Source organism: Antrostomus carolinensis, unplaced genomic scaffold (assembly GCF_000700745.2).
Source record: "Antrostomus carolinensis isolate BGI_N321 unplaced genomic scaffold, ASM70074v2 scaffold6341, whole genome shotgun sequence".
NCBI classification, from domain to species: Eukaryota; Metazoa; Chordata; class Aves; order Caprimulgiformes; family Caprimulgidae; genus Antrostomus; species Antrostomus carolinensis.
Genome location: NW_010294733.1, coordinates 98,403 through 119,716, shown reverse-complemented (window position 1 = coordinate 119,716; position 21,314 = coordinate 98,403). Strand labels below are relative to the sequence as shown.

General features: G+C 39.9%; 1 protein-coding gene across 1 annotated transcript in view; it reads left to right on the top strand.

Moving 5' to 3' along the window:
* The first annotated feature begins 5,129 nt into the window (after positions 1 to 5,129).
* Positions 5,130 to 21,314, top strand: part of SULF1 (sulfatase 1) — a 65,501-nt gene continuing 49,316 nt past the window's right edge. Inside the window, exons 1-2 of the mRNA XM_010177726.1 lie at positions 5,130 to 5,308; positions 11,111 to 11,350. Of these exons, the coding sequence (XP_010176028.1) occupies positions 5,137 to 5,308; positions 11,111 to 11,350 (412 nt within the window). The 5' untranslated portion in view covers positions 5,130 to 5,136. The remainder of the gene's footprint in view (positions 5,309 to 11,110; positions 11,351 to 21,314) is intronic.

The following is a 21,314-nucleotide window of genomic DNA, read 5'->3' as shown; positions in this document are numbered from 1 at the left end:
CACTGCCAGTTAACATGATGACAATGACGACAATTTCTGGCATTACAGGCAGACTGTCAGGTTTTTGAAATTATGTTGCCCAGGTGCCCACAAATGTGACCAACCTGCAAGGTCATATTGGAAATTACAAAACATTGTCAATAGCAGAATCCCTACTCTGCTTTTTATCAATGATAAGAATTCTTCTTGCTGTCCTTTGCCTTCCTACTTTTCCTATGGAGAGTCTGATTTTAAGGAAACAGAGAACACTGGGGTCACATTCCTGTGAAAAATGTTCATCAAAGCTAAAACTGTGGAGTCAGCAGGTCCTAGGCAAAATACATAGGAAGATAATGCTCTTCTGCTTGGGGTGAGGAAGAAAAGCTCATTTTCTTGTGGTGCTTGCTATCTGAGGTTCTATTTGTTTGGGAGGTTCTATGCTTTTATTTATCAAAGAAACCTGTAAAAAGAAATTATCCAAGATGATCTCTTGCATAAAGGATATGAGGCAACTTATCACTTGTAATGACAAGACCTTCTGCTTCTTTTCCATGCTCTGGTATATTTTTGTGCAAGTTCCTAGCACTTGTCAGCAAATCTCAAAAATGTCCTGAGTAGCAAAACGTTCATTTGTGCGGACTATATCTTAATTATATACAGCTATGTCAATTTTTGGAGGCAGAGAAATCCAAGTACAGAGAAATAATCAGTAGGATACTGGATAGTAATGACAAACAAAACCTTTAAACATGAAATTACTACCACATTAGGAGTTTCTTGATTTAGGATCCTTGTGGTACCTTACGTTCTCAATTCACTGGGCACATTTATTGCTAATATCAGGGGAACAGAAACCAGAACTCTGGTTCTTAAGCTCTGCAATCACATTGATCACTACATTATTACTACTAGTAGTATTATTACTGATGATTCATTTTTTGACCAGAGTTGATCCATTTTTGTTTCTAAGGAAAGGCCACTAGGAAAGTGGGCTTTAGCCTATGACTATGGATAATGTGATGTCCTCAATATTCACGCTCAAAAGAAAATACCAATGCTGTTGTGCAGAGAAGACAGAATTGTCTGTCCTTTGTTACCAGTTAGTCATGAATTACTGATGCAGGGCATTACATAGCCCATGGTATTGGAGATGGACATACATCCAGTATCCTTACTCATAATCCCCATATTTTATGGCAGATTTACAAACAAGAAAGAAACCTGTTCATGTAAGTTGGTTTCCCTGTGTAGGAATATGTGGAAGCCACATTTGGAAAATATTAAATTTGAAGAAGTCCATACATCTTTAAAACTTGTAGTGGAGTATACTTCTGGATACTCAGTGCTCTATTTCATAAAAAAAGTGTATGATGCTGGACAGATTCTTATAGGCCAAACATAAAATGGCACTTTAAGTGAATATAGTAAAAAATGTGGACATGAAAACAAAGTGGATTTTCAAATGGAAAATGCTATTTTGTGAAAACTAGCTGTCTTTTGTTGTTTTCCAAATTAAGCACTTTCACACAATGTACTGAAAAATCTTAAACACTTATTGGCCAAAATAAATATACAATCTACTAATAGTTTCAAAATACACTATTCTAACTTTTACTTTTCTTCCTAATCGCTGCAAGATATTCTCTTCAGAGATCTAGAAATAAAGTCCTCCTATTTTTTATGCCACATCACGTGAAGTGGCACTGTAGCCCTTCTTTGCATTGCTCTGACAATGTAATTCAAGTTTCATGGGTAATTAATTCTCCATGCCAAAGAGTCCTTGAACTGACTGTTACAATACTAGCAGCATAAAACCAAGTAAAGATCCGAGTTTTCAGATTTTGTGCCCTGAAAGATGAGTACAAACTATGAATTTGTGCTCCTGTGGAACAACAAAACAAAAGAATCACTGAAAGAAAAAATTACATCCAGATGAGGAAAAATAGTTTATTTGGATTTCTCTGGTTCATTTATCTACTGACTATGTTTCAGTTGTCATAGGTATGTTCTATAAGAAATTTAAAGCATAATTTAAATTTTCTAAATAGCACATATACAAATTAGGATTAGCACTTGCATACTTGGCTAGAGCAAAGTATTTTATAGTACTATCTTGATTTCTGAACACTGCACAAACCATTTTAAGTTTACTTCCCCATGTGAATTTGAAAATGTCCCTTTTAGAATTTCTTCTATTTCTGTCTGTTTCTCAGGACAAATTACAGTGTCTGTAGGGGCACTTGTAGACTATCAGCCAATATCCAACACAAACATTGCAGCTTTGTCTTCCCTATCAAGCCTGTATTTTGACAGTTTTCTTTACTTCATTTCCTTCTAGGACAGGGAAACAGGCTGTAAGAGGACAAGTTGTCAAAGATCATCTTTTAACAAAAATTTGTCATATACAAAACTGAAATAATTATGAGCAACAAAAGGTTGCGTTACTGTGCTCTTGTGCAAGAACCATTCAAAGAAACTTGGGACATTAGTTTTATGAGTGTAGATCAGTCCTAATATTTTATTTTATTCATCAAGGGGAAAAAATAGAGTTAGAAAAGGAACACTTCATGCTCTTTTTCCTAGAAAAGAATTGCCTAAGGTGGCCCTAACTTGCTAAAGCAAAAGGATGTTTTTAAAACCTAGCTAATATAGCCCAAAGAGCGTGAAATGAAGAATACTTGTTAATGTTCATTTGGATTAGCATAAATTTTATTAGCACTAAGAAGTAATTGTCAGACTCTTGGAGTTTCCTACTGTGGGGGATTATTCAAACACATTGGTGCCAATGTTTGCTCAGTGCAGTCAGGATGACTGCGCTTTCTGGGTCAACATTGTCTGAAAAAGTTTGCCGTACAGTACAACTGAGGTAAGAAACTAAACACTGAGTCTCACTTCATGTAGCCTTTCATGCTTTGTGAGGTGAGTCAAAGTTTTGCTATTTAAAGATCAGACATTTAGTTAAATTGTATTTCTACTTTTGCATCAAGAGCATGTGGTGTCTGGTGTCTATCAGAAAGCTGACTTCTCCAGTAACCCTGATCTTTGGGGCTTTTGTCAGCTTTTAAGTGACTTAGCACAAATGCATGGAAATTGAAGTATTTTTAGAAGCCAGTCCAGACTAATTACAGACTTCCAGTCTACTTATCTGAATGTTTCTGTAATCACTGAAATGGCAATTTAAATTTTAAATGCCGATCCCTTGTATTGGCTTTGCAGTACTCTGTTAGTTGGAGGCTGGACTGTTGGTGCAGAGACAATGAAAGACAAGATTTCTCTGCAACAGACACTTGGATTTTCCTTTTAAAGACATTCACACTCTTCTGGTGTAATTACAGCCTGCCAGAGTGAGGAGCATGAAACTGTTTAGCTTGCGAAGCTTAAAATAAAAGGTGTATGTGAAAACAAGAACATGATCCTTTTTCTAGCAGTCCAGCACCAAGTCCCATCCCCTCCCTCTCCTGTGGCTTCTTCCCCTGAAATTTAGAGCACCTTCCTATTCACGCATTTTTAGGTGAGTGATGGGGCCCTTTTTGTCTTCTGTGTTGCTCTCATTAAATTATTTCTACTTATTAATCTGTTTGTAGTTAATGTTGTATGTCTGGATATAAAGTCTCGGGTGTGGGTGCACAGATGTCCTTGAGAATTATGCTCCATTCTAATTATATACTATGCACCCCTGTTCCCATGCAGGCTTCCTCTTGGGCAGACCTCTTGAATGTTCTTGGCCTCAGGTGGTTTTGTGGGCATTTTTATTGACCGATGTCACCTTGTTTTATCCATAGACCCAAAATAAAAACAGAAGGAATGTATGTGGCAGGTCAATACCCTGGAGGAAACAGGCATGACTCCGCAGTTCCTTTCCCAGCCCCTTCCTTTTTGCCCCTAGATATCCCCTCCCTTCCCTTGTGTAACAGGATGGTTTTGCAGAGCTTCAGTCGGTAATGCCAAAAAGGTTAAAGTGTAAGTGACTGCCCATTCCTCCCCAGGCCAATCAGTCATTTTCAGTTGCAGGCTTAAATCTGCTGCAGCAAAGCCAAGCCTCTGTGCTTGCATCAGGTCTTACAAAAGCAGGGCTGTTTGACTGACAGGCACGGAGAGGGGGTTCTGATAACGTACTGAGCTGAGTCTGGAAGCGGAGTATCAAGGACAAGGCTGTGCCAGAGGTACTGTGCATTATGGATGAGGCACTAAGGTCAGTCGTTGATTGATTGAGGGACAGTTACGCTCTTTCACAATGCTGGGTAAGATCATCTGGACTGTCACTTAATATGAGCTTTCTGGTCAGTGGGAAGATGACTTTTCACATAGTGTTCCAATGCAGATTGCGAACGACAGCATGCTCTCCCCTTCTGCTTTTTAGTTGCTCATGCAGGTGAGTTAACCTAAAATAGTTTTATCACTTGTCAGGTGTCATATGCTGGAATTAACTCTTATTCTCAGAATCGCAGGCTGACTATAAATGTCGGAAAAACACATGTGTTTGATGACACGAGACATATGTCCTTTATCTCTAGCAGCCAAGGTGCCATATAACCACTGCATAGGTATGGTATTAAATTAAGTAGGGGAGCTGGGAGGAATGCAAATTTTTTCTACTCTTTTCTTTTAGGACAGAACAAGAAACTGTAACAAACAGTTCTGGAGACTTTGAAGTACAGCCACAGTACTGAGGTCTTTGACTGACAAGCCTTCTGCTTTCTCCTTCTTACAGGGCTCCTCCTACAGATGTTCTGAACACGTCTGCACCTTGGCAATTTTTCACTGCATCCAGGTACTGAATATAAGGAACAAGCTGCATAAAAAGAAGCGTGGGTTGTAGGAGAAGGAGCACTGTGAGGAGAATACCAGAAGTCATGCCTATACAAAGTGCAGGCAGTGGTATGACTTCAAGCAAAAATTATTTGAGAAAGGGTAGTTGCAGAATAACTCAGTTTATTCTTAGGAAATGACAGAATAAAGCTCTTATTCAACAATATGGCTTATAATCATGTTAAATGGTATGTGTCAGGCTTGACTTCCCTAAGTGTCATCATTTCAACTGTGTGACTGGGAGTTTATTTATTGCTTGAACAGAATTTCTTTTCCTCCCTACAGGTCTTGAAAATTAGAGCTCAGGCACTTCTGGACCAGTCTTTTCATCGAAATACTGGAACTACTATGAAGTCTTTTTGGCTTGTACTCATCTTGGCAGTGCTCAGTACTGAATTGCTAACAAGTCACTGTTCCACCATCAAGTCCCCGAGGTTCAGAGGACGTGTGCAGCAGGAGCGAAAAAATATCAGACCAAATATCATCCTGGTACTCACAGATGATCAAGATGTGGAGCTAGGTGAGAAATAATTGTTATTTGCTACCTCATTTCATCACATGTCTTTCAGTAACTTCTGGCAAGCAGAAAGTACTTTAAATTCAGAGAAGGTACTGGTCCTGGAACAATATCAGAATGTGGGAAAAGTTTGGAAAATGAGTTAACAAATATTATTTAATAGCATTCATCACATTTAATTACAGACTTTAGGAAATACATACTTATCAAAATCTGCCATGGAAGGCTTTAATCACCATCATAAAAGTATTTAATAATACATGCAAGGACACACAGGTAAAAAACTTACATCAAAAGCCTTTTTTCACTTTGTGACTTTCTGTAGTGCTTAAAAATTTGAGCCTTATGAGGTTAACCTTTCCCTCAGTGCTGTATAGGTGAGTATCTATATTCTCCACATATTTGTCAATGCATGCGTGCCATCCGACATGTTTATGCACACAGACAAATTGGTGTGGTTTCAGGACATAAGCTTAATATTTCTATGAATTATTAAAGTGTTTAAAATTCATCTGCTTTAAAACTATGCTATATATATAAAAATAGGATAGTTTTGCTTTCACAAGTATGCTAAATATCTGAGCACAACCTGGACATACCAGCCAGAAGTGATTTTTACATATTTTTCTTAGGGTGGATAAAGTTAAAACACTTGGATGATGTTCCAAGAGGCCTTTGAATGTTTTTCATTAAGTCAGTTAGAATGATATTAATGGTAGTTATGCATATAACTGATTTTTTGGTTCACTGCCCAAAGTCAAAAATCAAGGAGAGAAACAGGATCATTTTAGGCTACCCTCAAGCAAATATTTTAGTTTTGGGGGTGGGAGGTAAGATCAAAAAGGTGAAAAAACAGCAAATCAATTTGAAATGAAATCTTGCATTCTAAGTGTTTTTTAATGAAAGACATGTTTTTAATAAAAGTATGTTGAATTTCTAAACAAAATGCCATATGATATTGAAAATCAAAATGCTTCATTCTAGAAAACTTATAACAAAATAGTTCATTTGTTCTAAAATTATACATTGTGGAGTCCCCATCCCTGAAGCTATTTAAGAGTTGTGTAGACATAGTGCTTAGGGACATGATTTAGTCGGAGACTTGTCAGTGTGAAGTTAATGATTGGACTCGATGATCTAAAAGGTCTTTTTCAATCAAGGCAATTCTGTGATTCTGTGATTTTTGGCCAGAAAGCTGTAGACAAAAAGTGGTCTAGACCTAAAAGCAACTCTTCAGTTGCTAAAATTTTTGTATTTGTCATGATGCAATAGTAATTTGCACAGTCCTTCAGGGTTGTGAGAACATAATTAATAAAATGTATTTCATGGCTGAGGTAGTACTTTTATGCAGCACATCTCCAAGACCAGGCCTTTAGATCTGAGCACATCTTATCTTTTTTATTTCTCACTCTTTCAAATGTCTGCTCTGTTTAGCCATGCTGTATAATGAATGACTGTTCCTGACTCTATTTTTTGTGCTAAAATACAGCTATTACAATAGGAATGCATTTCTTCTTGATAGAGTTGTTCTGAAAATGTTGTTAAAAGGGTCAAGTCATGTCTTCCTTTCTGTTGTCTGAAGGAGCCTACTTCCTCTAGGGCACTGGGGAAGGTAGGTCAGCAAACTCGTGTCTCTGACCAACATCACCGACTCACTGTCTTCAATCTTGCAAGAGGGTTTGCAAGTGGTGAAAGAGCAGGAAGGATATGGCAAACCACTTTGTTCATATTGTGCAGCTCCTCTCTTTGAAAGCTGCTCTGGATGTTCGCAGGGTGCTCTGGCTCCTATTAGCAAGCAGTTGAGCCATAGCCTGGCTGTGTATGCATTCCCACTGCACTGAATGAAGACACAGGTTTCCCCTTTTCATAGATCATTTCACAGGAAACAGGATTCAGCCCCAAGACTTACTGTGCCACACTATTCGCACTTCTACTAATAAATCATTCTGCTTATCTGAAAAGTAAAGCCATACTGTTTTCCATGTGTGAATTATCCCCTCGCTCTTCAGTGATTCCTGAGAAAAATCTTAAGTTTCCCAAAGGTCAATGGGAAGTAACATTTTCTGCCACAAACAGAAAAAAGCTTAGGCATTGCTATCCAAAAATCACAAAATTGAAAGTCTCTCAATATGGATTATTTGCTATTGTATTCCCAGCACGAACGTTTCTAAAAGCCCTTCTAAATTAATGCTTGAACATAAAAACGTATAAGGTATGTTTTAGACTTCAGTCAGGAAGAATTTGTCTCCAGAGCATGCATAAGCATTGAACCAAAATATACAGCTGCCTGAGTGCAAATGATATACTGGGGAGTTATCCAGAGTAAAATTTGCAAGAGGCAGGGAGCTTGCATTTCATTAGGGTTCAAAGCATAGAACTATGCTCATCTTCCTATTGATTGGCACTATCCCTCCGAGTCTTGCATTCTAAATGCAAAGGAGTTCAGCAAAGCTGCTGTGTCATTCAGCTTATGAAATAAAATCCAAAAGTTCCTCCATGACTCCAGTCAGTTCCTATCTACTCTGAGAGGAACATATCACAGAGGAAGGCTATTATTCATCAGCTGGTGGATGGCAGCTTAAGCGGTACAAAGCAGCTTGTCCCACAGCTCTTGAAGAAATAGCAAATACTTGGGCCCAGAAGCTGTGAAATTACTGGTTAAATTGTCTCTCTCTGTGACTTTTCTTTCCCCCACCAAAATCCTGAGTGTAGAGAAATAACTGCCCAACACTGGGGCAAATGGGCTCAAGGCAAAGCACCAGCTCCCAGAACCCAAAACTGCTGCCCCTGCTCCTACTGCTGCTCTTCAGGGCAGTGGTCTTAGCTCCCTGGAGTTGGGTCTGTACTCTGTTCAGGCATTATTAATACAGGTATTTCCAGCTTTTTACTCACTCTTTAGTCTCTTCCCCTGTCCTCCAGATTCTCTATCATCTACACACATCAGTACCTCAAACTATGATCCCCAATCATTTTGATAATCCTCACTATGAATAATGTCTTGCATAATGTCAGAAAGGAGTTAAAACTAATGAATACATTGGTAGTTCCAGTGTTTCTAACCCAGAGACCTTTGAAATGTCAGAGAACTGAGAAAAGATTTTTTTTTTTTAAAAAAAGGGAAAAATCCATCTGAGATAATTTTTTTTTTTTTTTTTTTTTTTTTGTACCCTTGTTTTTAGCCTAATGCATGACCCAGTGAAATCCATAGAAACATCCACTGAGTACTGCAGTGGGTAAAGAGATCATGGCATCATCTGCATACATCGTATCAGGCATAATTTGCTGATTTGCTTTCCATCTTCACTAAAACTTTCAAACCACTGAAAAGCACAAGCTGAAAAAATGGGGATATGTTCTGGGACCTGAGAAAGTCCATCACCTTTCTGGGGCCTTATGTACAACCCAAATAAAAACAAGGTGGCTTTAGCCATCCCTTTGTGGAGATGCCCACCTGTGATATACCTGGATGAAAATCCAGAGCAATTTTAAATCTTGCTCTGAAACCTTGGTTGCCAAATATATTTCTTGATACATGACAATAGACTGAGGGGCGACACTGAACTTCTTGCCTGACAAAGCTCTCCAACTTCCATGTCCAAAGTGGCTGTTCCCAGTTATCAGGTTCCCCTCAGGTGCTCCCCAATTGGTCGTATAGAGCATGAGTGTCCTGCTGTCAGATGGAGTCTGAATACGTGTGCCCTGAAGACTGTGCGCCAGATAGTAAAAAGCGCAAGCTGGGAGGAGAGCTACAAACAGCAAAGGATTATAACTTATATCAGCACGTTTTATCTCCTACTTATGTTTTTGTTTTCCGAATGAGGAAGTCTCACCTGCTTTGAAGTGCCTATTCCAGAATTTCCAGAGGGGCTGCATCTATTATCAGTGTCAGTAAATGCATACCTGGAGGAAAAACTTACTCATAAACAGCAGGTTTGCAAGAGCAGAGGGCTGACCAGGCAGAGGAATGAGGAAGCGCTCTAACAGCTACTCATTTATAATGCATAGAGGCATGAAAGTGCACATCAGCTCTGCTGCTGTTACTGTGCATTAGTGTACCTGAACAGTGCACTTTCCATCTGAGGACCTACAAGCATTTTACAGCTGAGCTCTCAATAATAAACTGTGACATTTCAAAAATGGGAGAGCTCTGGCAGAAAACCAAACCAAACCAAAAACTAAAAATAAAAAGACAGCCTGGGGTTAGAGATAAAGAGATGTAGAATGAAGATGATCTCTCATTTGACTTTTACTCAAGAACTCAGCTAAATACTAGCACTCATACGAATGGAGACCTTTTGTGTTCAGGGACCTCTCAGTTATGCTTCTACTTCTCTATATCTCTAAATACATGCATTTTGTCTGTGTTGACCTCAGGAAAGCACAAATGCAGATGCTCTGCATTTAAAAGAGAGGGTCTGTGAAAGAGGAAGAGTCCAAAATCATGATGACATATTCAGGGTATTAAATGTAAGACACAGGCATTGGCACTGCACCAGAACTATCTGCCTCTTCCCTCTTAATCAAACAATCTTTATGCAAAAGATTTCACATTCTGTACTGTCTACATAGCCCAAAAGTAAAACAGAGCATGCTTAACTTTAACTAGTAAGATAATTTGTAGGATTTTACTGCTTACATCTAAAGTTGATCCTGGTTGGCACTTTTGTTGTTTTACAGCCATGTCTTTCATTGTTTAAAAACTTTTTTTAAAAATTATTTGGTTTTCAAGTGACCCAAAAAAAACCACCAAGAAAAGCTCTTCCTGTATAAGTGGAATCAAGGAATTTAAATTTAAGCCTACTGCTGTCAACCGTGCAAAATTAATTGTAAAATCAAAGGGAAAAAAAGAAAAAAAAAAAAAAAAGAAAAAAAAAAGAAGTACAATTACAGAAAACTCTTTTTACCATCAAAAATGTGCAAGTATTAAAATTCACAAACTAGTTTCCTGGGTATATACTGACATATCCACAGTTCACCCTCACTGTTCAGTCACTGCTCTGTTGGATTACAGAGAGAGCAAAGTTTGACAGCTGTCAACAAATACTGACAGACCTTATCAGGATCTACTCAGTCTTTCTGCAATCAGAAACCTGCAAGCCCTGCCTGTCTCACCTTGTTGTTCATGAAGATGTTTTGAAGGATGCAAAAAGTGGCTTTGTTCTTCAAACTGAATCAATATAATTCTTGAGAAAAATGCTGAATTTTGACAATAATTTTTGCATACAGATTTATCCCCAAAAGCTGATTTTGAGCATGGTGCTTTAATATTGGAGCTGACCCTGTGTCCACAGAAACTTTCCTCTAGAAAAATTACTGAATTTTTTCTCTCTCCTCCCCTCATCTTTCACGCCCTCTTTTACCTTCTTCCTCTCTCTCTCTGATTATATGATAAAATGGAAAGAATTGTAACAAATTCATTGGTAATCTCAGCATTTTACATATTTTACTGTCACACTGACTAATTATGCAGTCTGTGTAACATAGCGTTGTCCTACAGCCACATTTGAAGAACTATTGACCTATAAATTTGATACAGCTCTATAGTTTTAACACTGTTTTTCTAGATTAGTCTGTACTTAAACTTGTTTTGAAATAACTCAGTCTTTCTGGAATCCTGAAAAATATTTTTGGTGATACAATGAAGATTTAATCTTTCTTTCTAAAAATCTTTCCTAAGCTGCATAGTACAGACGGATATCCTAAGATATGCGAATCGCTGATACTTTACTTTTCATGGCATAAGGGCAGACAATGTATTCTAACTATTTTTTGCAACACAGTGATAATCAGTACCTCTTATTGCAGGCTCCTTGCAAGTGATGAATAAGACCAGACGGATTATGGAGAATGGAGGGGCCACTTTTATCAATGCATTTGTAACCACCCCAATGTGCTGCCCATCGCGTTCCTCCATGCTGACTGGGAAGTATGTGCACAACCACAACATATACACCAACAACGAAAACTGCTCTTCTCCCTCATGGCAGGCTACTCACGAGCCACGTACTTTTGCTGTGTATCTCAATAACACTGGGTATAGAACAGGTAAGAGACAAATCAACAGTAGTTCTTTGTTAAAAGTGATGGTGATGGACATTCAGCAACAGGTCTTAAATTGCTGCCTAAAATGAAGCAACTATTGCCCCAGATTGGGTTTACAGAGCGGTTTAGTGTTATGGAGAGGGAGGGTATTACTGCCTGCTGGTCCAAATCTGCAGCTAGCAGCTGTGTGAAGAAACTCACTTGTAATGGAGCAGCATATTTTCACGTTTGGATGTCCCAGGTGAGGAGCAAGCTGTTTGGCAGTTATACCTAGTGCAAAAGAGATGCACTTTAGTGGCATTGTGGGTCTGAACTGGCAGTTCCAGCCGTGATTATGGTCAGTATTATGGCCTGCTTGTGGACAGCTGCTAACAGTCATGGAAGAAGATGTCAGGGCCAGGCTGGGGACTAGTGCCAAAGACCTCACAGGAGTGAAGTGCTTGTCATGGGAGTGAAACAAGGTGAATGGTATAATTTAAACTTTGCCATGAGGCAATATTTCATTTGCATTTTCTCAAGTGGAATAGAAACATGCCTTTAAGAAGGATTGTTCTGCTGTGCACCAACAAGATTTGATCGTTCTCTTGTAAATTCCTGGTGGCTTTCTGTAGTCAGGAGATCCCTTTCCTGTCCACAAAGAGCTCTTATTCCTCTCGTCTGCATTTCAGCTTGGTATAAAACCTGATTCATTTCTGCATCACCTATCCCCTAAGATTCAATCTGTAGACACGTTAGGCTCCAGCCTGACTTCCCCTTCACAAGGTACAGGAGTTGTGTAAGGTCATCAGGGTGCAATTTGTTCAGAAGTGTCATTCAACTACAAAGACTCCCCTATACAGGACCAACGAGGCACAGATCTCTGTGCCAGCTGCGTTCCTTACAATGTAATTGGCAGCAAAGAAATTTGTCTCTATCAGTGGCTTAGGCACAAGAATGGATCACTTTCAAAACATACAGCAGGCAAATGTCTCCATGCTGTCTGCTTGTCCTAATTTTCTTAATGCTGCTACATCCAATGCCTTAAATTTATCTGCCTGTTTGCCATCTTTTCTTTACCACACAGACAGCTTCTTCTTTTTTCTTCTGTCTCTGTAGTAGTAGGTAGTTCTGGAGACCCATATCCTGTTTAAAAAGCAAAACCAGAAAAATATTTAACTTCTTTGGACCTGGTGTTGGCTCTGACACCTGTGCTGAATAGTCCTTCAGTCTCTATTAAGCTGGTTTCAGTGAAGCTGCTGAGTACAGTGCCACTAAACCTGAGTAAGGGTCAGCGTCAAGGCTTTGGAGGAGAAAAAGAGGGGAGATATAATTGACAATCACTGCTAGAAAAGGAGCTGAATTCATCCTAGAAAATAAGCTTTGTCTCATGGCTTATGTCTCAGAAATCCTTTCTGCTTGATCTACAGTGCTTCATGTGGGACCTGGCTTTCCTGTTCTTAAAAATTTAGTATCTTACTGATCTGTAATCTAATACTTGTACAACTACATGCCTCATGCGTAAACTGGATGGCTCTGTCACTAGCCCTCTCTGCCCTTCTAGGGGTAAACACTCTGCTTTGGGTATATCTTTTGCACTGCCTTGTTTTATAGAGAGATGTCTACTAAATGCAGACTTGGCTCTGTTAAATGGAAAGGAAAAAGGGGTGAAAAGAAAAGGAGAAGGAAAAAAAAAATCCCTTTCCAAAGGCAGGCAGAGAGAACAGTCTTAAAACTGTCAGGGTAGGTGAGTTTTGACAAGGGGTGCGAAGGAGAAAAAGTAAATAGAAACAAATGAACATACTTGTATGAAAACTCCTATTCTGACCAAGGTGCATTGTTTGATTCTATAATAAAATGGCCCCAAAGAATTTGTCCATTTACTCCTTGTAAGATGAGCTTACCTTCTAATTACCCCACAATTATTTTTTACGGAGCAGCTTAATTAACAACAGATTTTATAATACATTTTTCAAGGACAGTGTTACCTCATTAAAAAGTCATCAAAAGTCCAGTCACCAACTAATAATCTACACTTCACAGCTAGAAATTTTAGTAAAATTGTAATGACTCAAGAATACTTAGTAGTCAAGAATAATTGGGAGAGAAAAAGAAGGAACTGGGGAGAGAGAGTGACCACATGCCACACAGACTAGTTGTGACCCTGTGCTGACAGAGCAGATGCTGTGGGTATTTACCCTGTGCTTTTCTGCATGTTTTGAGAGGAAACCAGTATCAATCTTAATGGGAAACTGTGGCAGAGAAAGAGAAGTGGTCCACTCACAGTTTGGTGACAGTTCTGATAAGGCACTGCTCCAAAGAGCTCCAGTCCAGATGAGACAATGTGCAGTATTTCTAACCTGGTTCTCTGTTTGAAATTATGAGGATTTAGCTCTCATTTTTTGCATAGGATCAAGTTATTACATAAACTGGTGGAAATAAGGGGGTGGAGGAGTGTTTATATAATGTCCTTACTTCTGTTCACTCCAAATAGTTTCCAACATTTATAAAGCATCCGCTGTCTAAACGTGCTGCAGCCTTAACTAAACCCTCTATACTGGAATTGATCACATGTGGGCAGGCTGCTGATGTTCCTGCTGAAGCCATGAGGACTCAACGCAAGCACAGCAGGCCATTTAAAGAGAGGTCTGAAATGTGCTCTAATAAACTGCAGTCATAATTAGAGCCCACTGGGAAAACCTGGCAGAGAATGGAATGGTTTGGGTTTTTTTCCTTTTTCTATTTCACTCTTTCTACTTCTGTTCTACTCTCACGTGACCTATTGGAAATGTTGCATGTCATGGAAAGATCCTTTTTTGATTATTATATGTCAGTGCTAAATCCTAGAGAGGAACTGTGCTGGGTGCTAGTGGGGCAGACAGTATTCAGAAGTAACACTACCAAAGCAAAATCTCTTTTGCTTCTAATTATTGTTTAAAAAAATCCCCAAACAATTAAGAATGTTTCAATGTTTACTCTTTCTCTTACTCACAAGCTGTATGCTAATGCAGCAATAAGTCAACTGCACAGCTTCCTGATTGTTGAAAGTCTACAAAATTGGTAATATTAAACTAGAATTTGTAGGAAATAGCAGGGAAGACACACTGAATAGGTATAAAGAGAAAACAAAGCAACTTCAGAGAGGTGAGACATTTGTTTTAATTACATAGGCTCCAGCTGCTTATACTGGGGAGGAAATCATTGTAATCACATTCCAATTTTGTGGAAATTGTGCTAAAATCTTGAGAAGTTTTCTTTCATTTTGTAATTTTTAATGTCAATAGACATCCCTTCAGCCATTTAGATTCAGAAACTTTATTCTTAAGATTATTAGATGCAGGATTTAAAGGTTTTGTTTTGGGCTTTCCAAAGTATTGGCTGGTTATTTCCTGTTCTTCCAGTCCTCCCTGCCGTACTGTTGAAGTCTCTTTCTTTCTTTGCATTCTACTGTTCTATCCCAGCCCTACAGCACGTAGGTATTCTTGAGTCATTACAATTTTACTAAATTTTCTAGCTGTGAAGTGTAGATTATTAAATGAAACTTCAGCCTTGCCTCTGAGATGTGCTTTTCGGTGTTGTCAGTTCACACTGCCACTCACCTACACAAACACAAAGGAGAACTCCAGGAGTACCTCGACCTTGGCCTCCTCCAGAAGGAAAGGAGGATTGTGCTACATCTTAATAACCAAGGAGTAGCCGAGCATTATCTTACTATTTCAGAACAGAGATCCATGACAGCAGCACAGACAATATGCAGGAGACACAAGTGCAACAGTCTTACTGTTAAATGTACACTGCAGGAGTTTACATTTTTACCAGCTGAAGTTTCATCCCTTTGCAAATATGAAGAGAAATGTGAGTTTAATATTCTCACTCTGATTTAACACGCATAAGCACGAAACAGAGCCCTCTGCTTAGTGTTACTGTGTAGAATTACCACCTTCTAATCCTCGCTCCTCTTAGCCCTTCACAGCTGACTTAACTGTGCAGGAGAGAACAGGAGTCTGCCTTGGCTCAGCAATGGCTGACAGCCTCACAACAACACAGCAAACTCGGGACCTGGCTCCCTCCTTGTGGAATCCCACCTGAAAGAGTAGAGATCACCAAATTAGGCAATTATTTGCTTACATTTTTTTTAGAATTGCCTTTGGGAATATGTATTTCCCAATATTTGATTTCTTGCTCAGAAGTATCAACTGATCAGAATAACATTCAGGATTCACTCATGCAAATGTCCCAATGGCATTCTCAGCCTTTTGTGGGACAAAAATGGTAACATAACAGAGTTGAGCAACTCAAACATTAACTTCTAAATGCTTGCATTTGTAAAACTAGAAACTCAAGAAGTGACTGGACATCAGGATGTCACTATCTGACATGTTTTGCCATTAGTCACAGACATCTGTGTGGTGATGAACAGAAATGGTCAATTGCTTGACATCTAGTTAATATGTTGAACAGTTCACGTCAGCTTCTGAAGCGTGTCCTTTGACATCTGTCAGTTACGGGTACATTTCTTAGTGTAGTGACCAAAGAACTAATAAAATGCCGAGATGACAAGAGACTGAAAGCTAAGAAGTATTTAAACTGTGCACCATTCCATTCTGATGCACAGGGACAAGTTAATCTTTCATAAAGGGAGCAAAAGCTATGCCTTCTGAAGGTGTGGGCAGCCAATAAGTCTCCTCTGGAGGCAAAGCCAGTGTATTTCCTGTTCACAGCCTTACAGTACAATTCACTGCCAGCACATGCTATTTTTAATCTGCATCATTTCAGTGACCTAATTTGTATCTTTCTTCATGCACCATTTCAAAACAGAGAGAGTGACAGAATATGATACAGGGGTGGGAGTGACTGTGCAGGGAGTGAGCCCTGGTTTTCAGAATATTTTTGAAGTTAAATAAAGGGAGAGGGAGAGAGAGAGAACTCCAAGTGTTCGGGGTCTTTCTTAATTGGTCTAAAAGAGGCTAGGGAGCATCAAGCATAATTTAACTTGTAAATATTTTAAATATACCTCACTTTTCAGAATAAAACTGCACTTCCAGTGAACCAAAGAAATATATAAATAAAAATGAAATATGCTGTATATATTCAAATAGTCCTCAAAATGTAGAAGAGCGAAAAGGTCAAAAAGGATAACATGCAGGTTTTCTAGTTCTATGGTATCATATGAAGTGAAACTTCTTTGGTTCCTGTCCAGAATCTCATCAAAAAGCACAACATATTTTCCTATTTATGCTTAAAACAGGATTCTGTGCTATTAAATATTGCACAGAAAACTGTACACTAAAAGATTTTTAGCAGGGTTATGCATTCAAGTGCTTCATTTTGGAAAATCTGGGTAGAACATTGTACAACTATTTAATCTGTTGTTCATGTGGCCTTATGATAGCCACAATAACACACCACTTTTTGAAGAGTGAAGTTTCCTCAGTGGAAAAAGATAGAATAGTTCTACCAAGAGACGTGATGCTGGTGTCTGCACCAGCAAGGATGAGGTTCTCATAATCCCTCTGCAAAACTCTACTGCTTTCTTACTGAGTAACTAAGCAGAGTAGAGTTTTATCATATATATGGGGGCTGGGGGGGGGGTGCAGCTATAGGTTTTCAGATGTCTGCTGAAAGGAAGGCACCAGTGAGATTCAGGAGTCCCTTCCAGGCATTTTTGTGTCCTCCCCACTGTCCAAAAGCATTTGTTCTTCTGCACTTATGGCTCACTTCACCCTACCCTGCTAGACAGAGCAGTCTGTGTCCACTCCAGTTTTCTCTTCCCAGTTTTCTAACCCTGCATGATCTCACCTCAGTCTCTGCTCTGAGCCTTGTCCCCCAGCCTGTCTGCCTTCAAGTCGTTCCTACCCTCCCTCTGCTCCTGATGGCTAGTCAGTCTTTGACATACACATCCTGTTACCACTGCTTACCATTAGCGATCTCCTTCCCCAGCTTGCTCAGCAAATCTGCTTCTCCCACCCGCCTTACCTTGTCAGTCAGCTTATTTCTCCTTTCTACACCCTCTGTCCAGTTTCTTGGTTGACATTGCCAGTCCTGGACCCCAGACCCCCCACTGCTTTCCCCCCTCTCTTAGGCTCCTTTGCTGGCCCTCCTGCCACCTGCCATTCCACAAAACTGCTTGTCCTTATCTGGTCACCTCCTGCCCTCTGTGTTTCAATCAACTTTCTCCCATCCACTGACAACACTCACAGAGGGACAGGGAAAAAAGTCCTAAGGTGCTCAGATCTCCAGCACACACAAACTGCAAGGTTTTTTTCAGAACTGAGCAAACTTTGGACAGATTTTTACCAGGATGATAAAAGGTGCCTTCATGACAGAGACCCCACTGTATCTTTGACAGAGTTTATGCTCCCAGTGCAGACTGTGGAAGTGCTATCAAATGAAAATTCACCTAATTTTTTTCAGATGTTAAACGTCATTCCTTTTCCATTACTGCAGTTCTGAAAGATGGCTACTGTTCGGGCTAAGAAGTTTCAAAAAATTCAGCCTGAGGCAGACATCCAGTGTGGAAAATTTCAGTCCAAGTATGAGAAAGTTATAAGCAACTGAAAACAGAGTCTTATAATGAGAACTGTCAGACAACATCAACGCTGGAAAGTGCTACCAGCTTGGCCCACAATACAGGCTTTGTTAAAGACATCACCCAGGCTAATGATTGCTATATCAAGTTATAGGCTAATGCTTTTTGCAACTGCTGAGTTATAAAATCTTTAATGCCCTTTTTGGTTACAATGGTAAACCTGGCAGCAACTGGGAAAGAACCACAAAGCTGGAGAAAAAGTAGAAAACCTGAGGTTTTCTACTGCGGTTAAGCTACAAGACTGAGAACTGCGAAATCGGAATAATATTCTTGGCAAAGCCACAGGCTTCCTGCGTGACTTAGGTCTAGCTGGAGGTTAACCTCTTGGTGCCTCAGTTTCCTCACCGCATTTTTGGGACAGTGCTTATTTCATTTCCTAGACAGTGCTGGCATACTGAGCTGGCTTTCTGCACTTTAATGAAGTGATACACTAATCCTCTGTTATTTTTCAGCAGAAGGGAAAATCAAACTTCTCAGGTTCGAATCTATCGTTTGCACAATGGGAATAAAGCAAGGACGAATTTACTGGAATAATCCAGAAGTTACAGTTTTGTTGGGCTCTGTCCCCAGAAGCACAGAATGACTGAAATGTCATATAAACAGTACTTCACAACTCCTGTAAATGGTTTCCTGACTTTGTTAAATGAAGTGGGCTGTCTACTTAAAGCTCTTGTCTGGGTCACAGTGACTAAACCTTACTGCAGCATGCCTTTTTAAAGGTTTAGGTTTGTTTTAAATTGGAAACATTCCCATAAGCCTCAACAAATAACAAGGGCATAGAACATAATATATGTCCTTTGATCTGTGGAAGTGCAGAGATGTCTCGCCAGTAGATGTAGCCCAGTTCACCTGTATACTAATCCACTAATGCTGACAGGAGTTAGGGGACTAATTCTATTGTGTAATACCATAAACATTAGTCATAAATGCTTGTAGAAAATACTGGGGAAAACAGTACGGGGAATTATGAGAATTTGAATCACATTCAGTGATAAATATCCTGGATTCAAATTCCAGAGATCCCCTGCGTCAAATTCTCCTTGTCTTGCACCCATTGCAACCCCCTGGATCTCTCAATGCAGTTGTGGTTTCAGCCGCAGCTAAGACCACGTGGTCCTTCACTCACTCCCCCTTCTCCGGTGAGATGGGGGAAAGAAATATAACAAGGGGCTCGTGGGTCAAAATGAGGACAGGGAGGGCTCACTCACCAATCATGGTCATGGGCAAATCAGACTCAACTTGAGGAGGAAAAATCAATTTAATTTGTTACCAATAAATCAGAGTAGGATAATGAGACAATAACCACATCTTAAAACACCTTCACCCACCCCTCCCTTTTTCTCACACTCAAATCACTTTGCTCCTGATTTCTCTACCTTCTCCCCCAGAGCGGCACAGGGGACAGGGAATTGGGGTTGCAGTCAGTTCATCTTTGCCGCTCTCTTCCCATATGGAATCACTCCCACAGTCCAAAAGTTTCCAGGAACAAAGTGTTCCAACACGGGCTTCACACAGAGTCACAGACTTTAGCCCCCCCGGCTCCGACATGGGGACCTCCATGGGCTGGACATGGGTCTTCACTCTGGCTGATCTTCTCCCTGACAGCTCTGGCACGAGTGTCTCTGGGGTCTTCTGCTCTGTTGTGAGCTCTTCACATAGTCACAGCTACCTTCAGGCACAGCCTCCCACTCCAGCATGGAGGCCTCCATAGGCTATGAATGGATATCTGTTCCACCATTAACCTCCATGGGCTGCAGGGGGATTCCATTTACCTCCCCCCCCCCTTTCCTCGTTGACCTGGGTGTCTATAGTCCTTTGTCTCACCTCCACCCATCTCTCTCCTCTGGTTGTTGATGGTCTTTTTTTGATGCTTCCTGGTCACTCTCCTTCCTTTGCCAAACCACTTCTTTCCCTCATAAATATGGATTTGCAGAGGTGTTTCCCTATTACTAATTGGCTCAGCTTGGGCTGGAGGCAGGTCCACCTTGGAGCCAAGGGAGCTTCTTGAAGCTTCTCACAGGGGCCATCATTTTAGCCTCCACTACCAAAACCAGTCCCCACCCCCACAAACCCAACACACTAGTTCAAGTCTCATTTAGTTGCTAAAAGGAAAACAAAAATCTATATTAAGGCATCTTTTCATGTTAGGTACCAAAGAGGTATATTCTGCAGCTACTCCTGAGACACATAGATGTCTCTATAACTATTCACCATACCATGTGGTGTTGTTTGCATAAACTTAATTGAACATACTCACACAGAATACAATTATTCTGATATACTAAGCTACTCTATATGTGATTAAAAGATAACAATGTGTCCTGGGAACAGTTAGCAAAACTACCAGAACGCAGATAAAAACTGTCTTATTAAAATGCAAAAATCTGCATTTATCTTTCCTGTTATCCCTGTAGGGGCCATTACATGCAATAATGAAAAGATGTCCCTTGAAATGGCATTACTTTTTAATGAGGTTTTTTCCCATTGAGTCAAAATCTCTGTTTTATTAATTACAAGCAGAAATGGCTTACTAAACCCTGTAACTACTGAGTGCAAGCAGCTTCTAAAGCTGAGCATTCCCATTAGTCAGACTTGGGCAATTCAGCAAGTGTAGGGCTACAGCTAAGTTAAGGATGTGGGCTGACGCTACAAGATGAGCATTTGAAGAAGATTTGCATATCACCATGTCAGCTTCCGGGCAGTTCTGTGAGATGTTCCGTAGCACTTTAATTTTTTTATCCTCTGGTTAACAAAAACAACTAGGACACCTGTGGTGATTACTTGCTGATTGTTATTTGGATCCATGGACACTACTGTGCTTTCCTTTTGCTCTGGCACTTGTCTTCATGCAGAGCATGAAGAGCCAGACACTAACTGCTGGTGCTGGGCTCCAGCTCTGACTCACTTGCCCTATCCTATACACAGTGGTACTCAGAAAATCCCATGGTGAAGGGACTGAACTCCTGTGTTTCAGTAAAAGCCTGGCTTTTCCCTTCATCTGTCTAATTATTCATATCTTCCTGAGCTTTTGACCAACAAACCACTCTTGGTTAAAGCAATTGGGCAAATGTGATCCATTATCACGATTACCACTACTTCTACTTGTATTCAGGGCTTTGCTATACATTTGACATGGGAACTGTATTATTCTACAACAAGGAGAAACATCTATTTCTGCAAACTGTCAGTCAAGGAGCTGCTTAAAACTTGACAGCTCTCAGATTATTTTTATGATAAAATACTAAATCATTGCCAACACAAAGGTGAATGGTTCAGGCTGCCAATCCAAAGTCTTATAACATGCACTGAAACCTGGGGTTTGGGGAGCCAAAGGGGAGCTAACAAAACACTATTAGAAAATAAAGTAATCTAAAGCAAGGAAATTCCAAGATGAACTGGCCC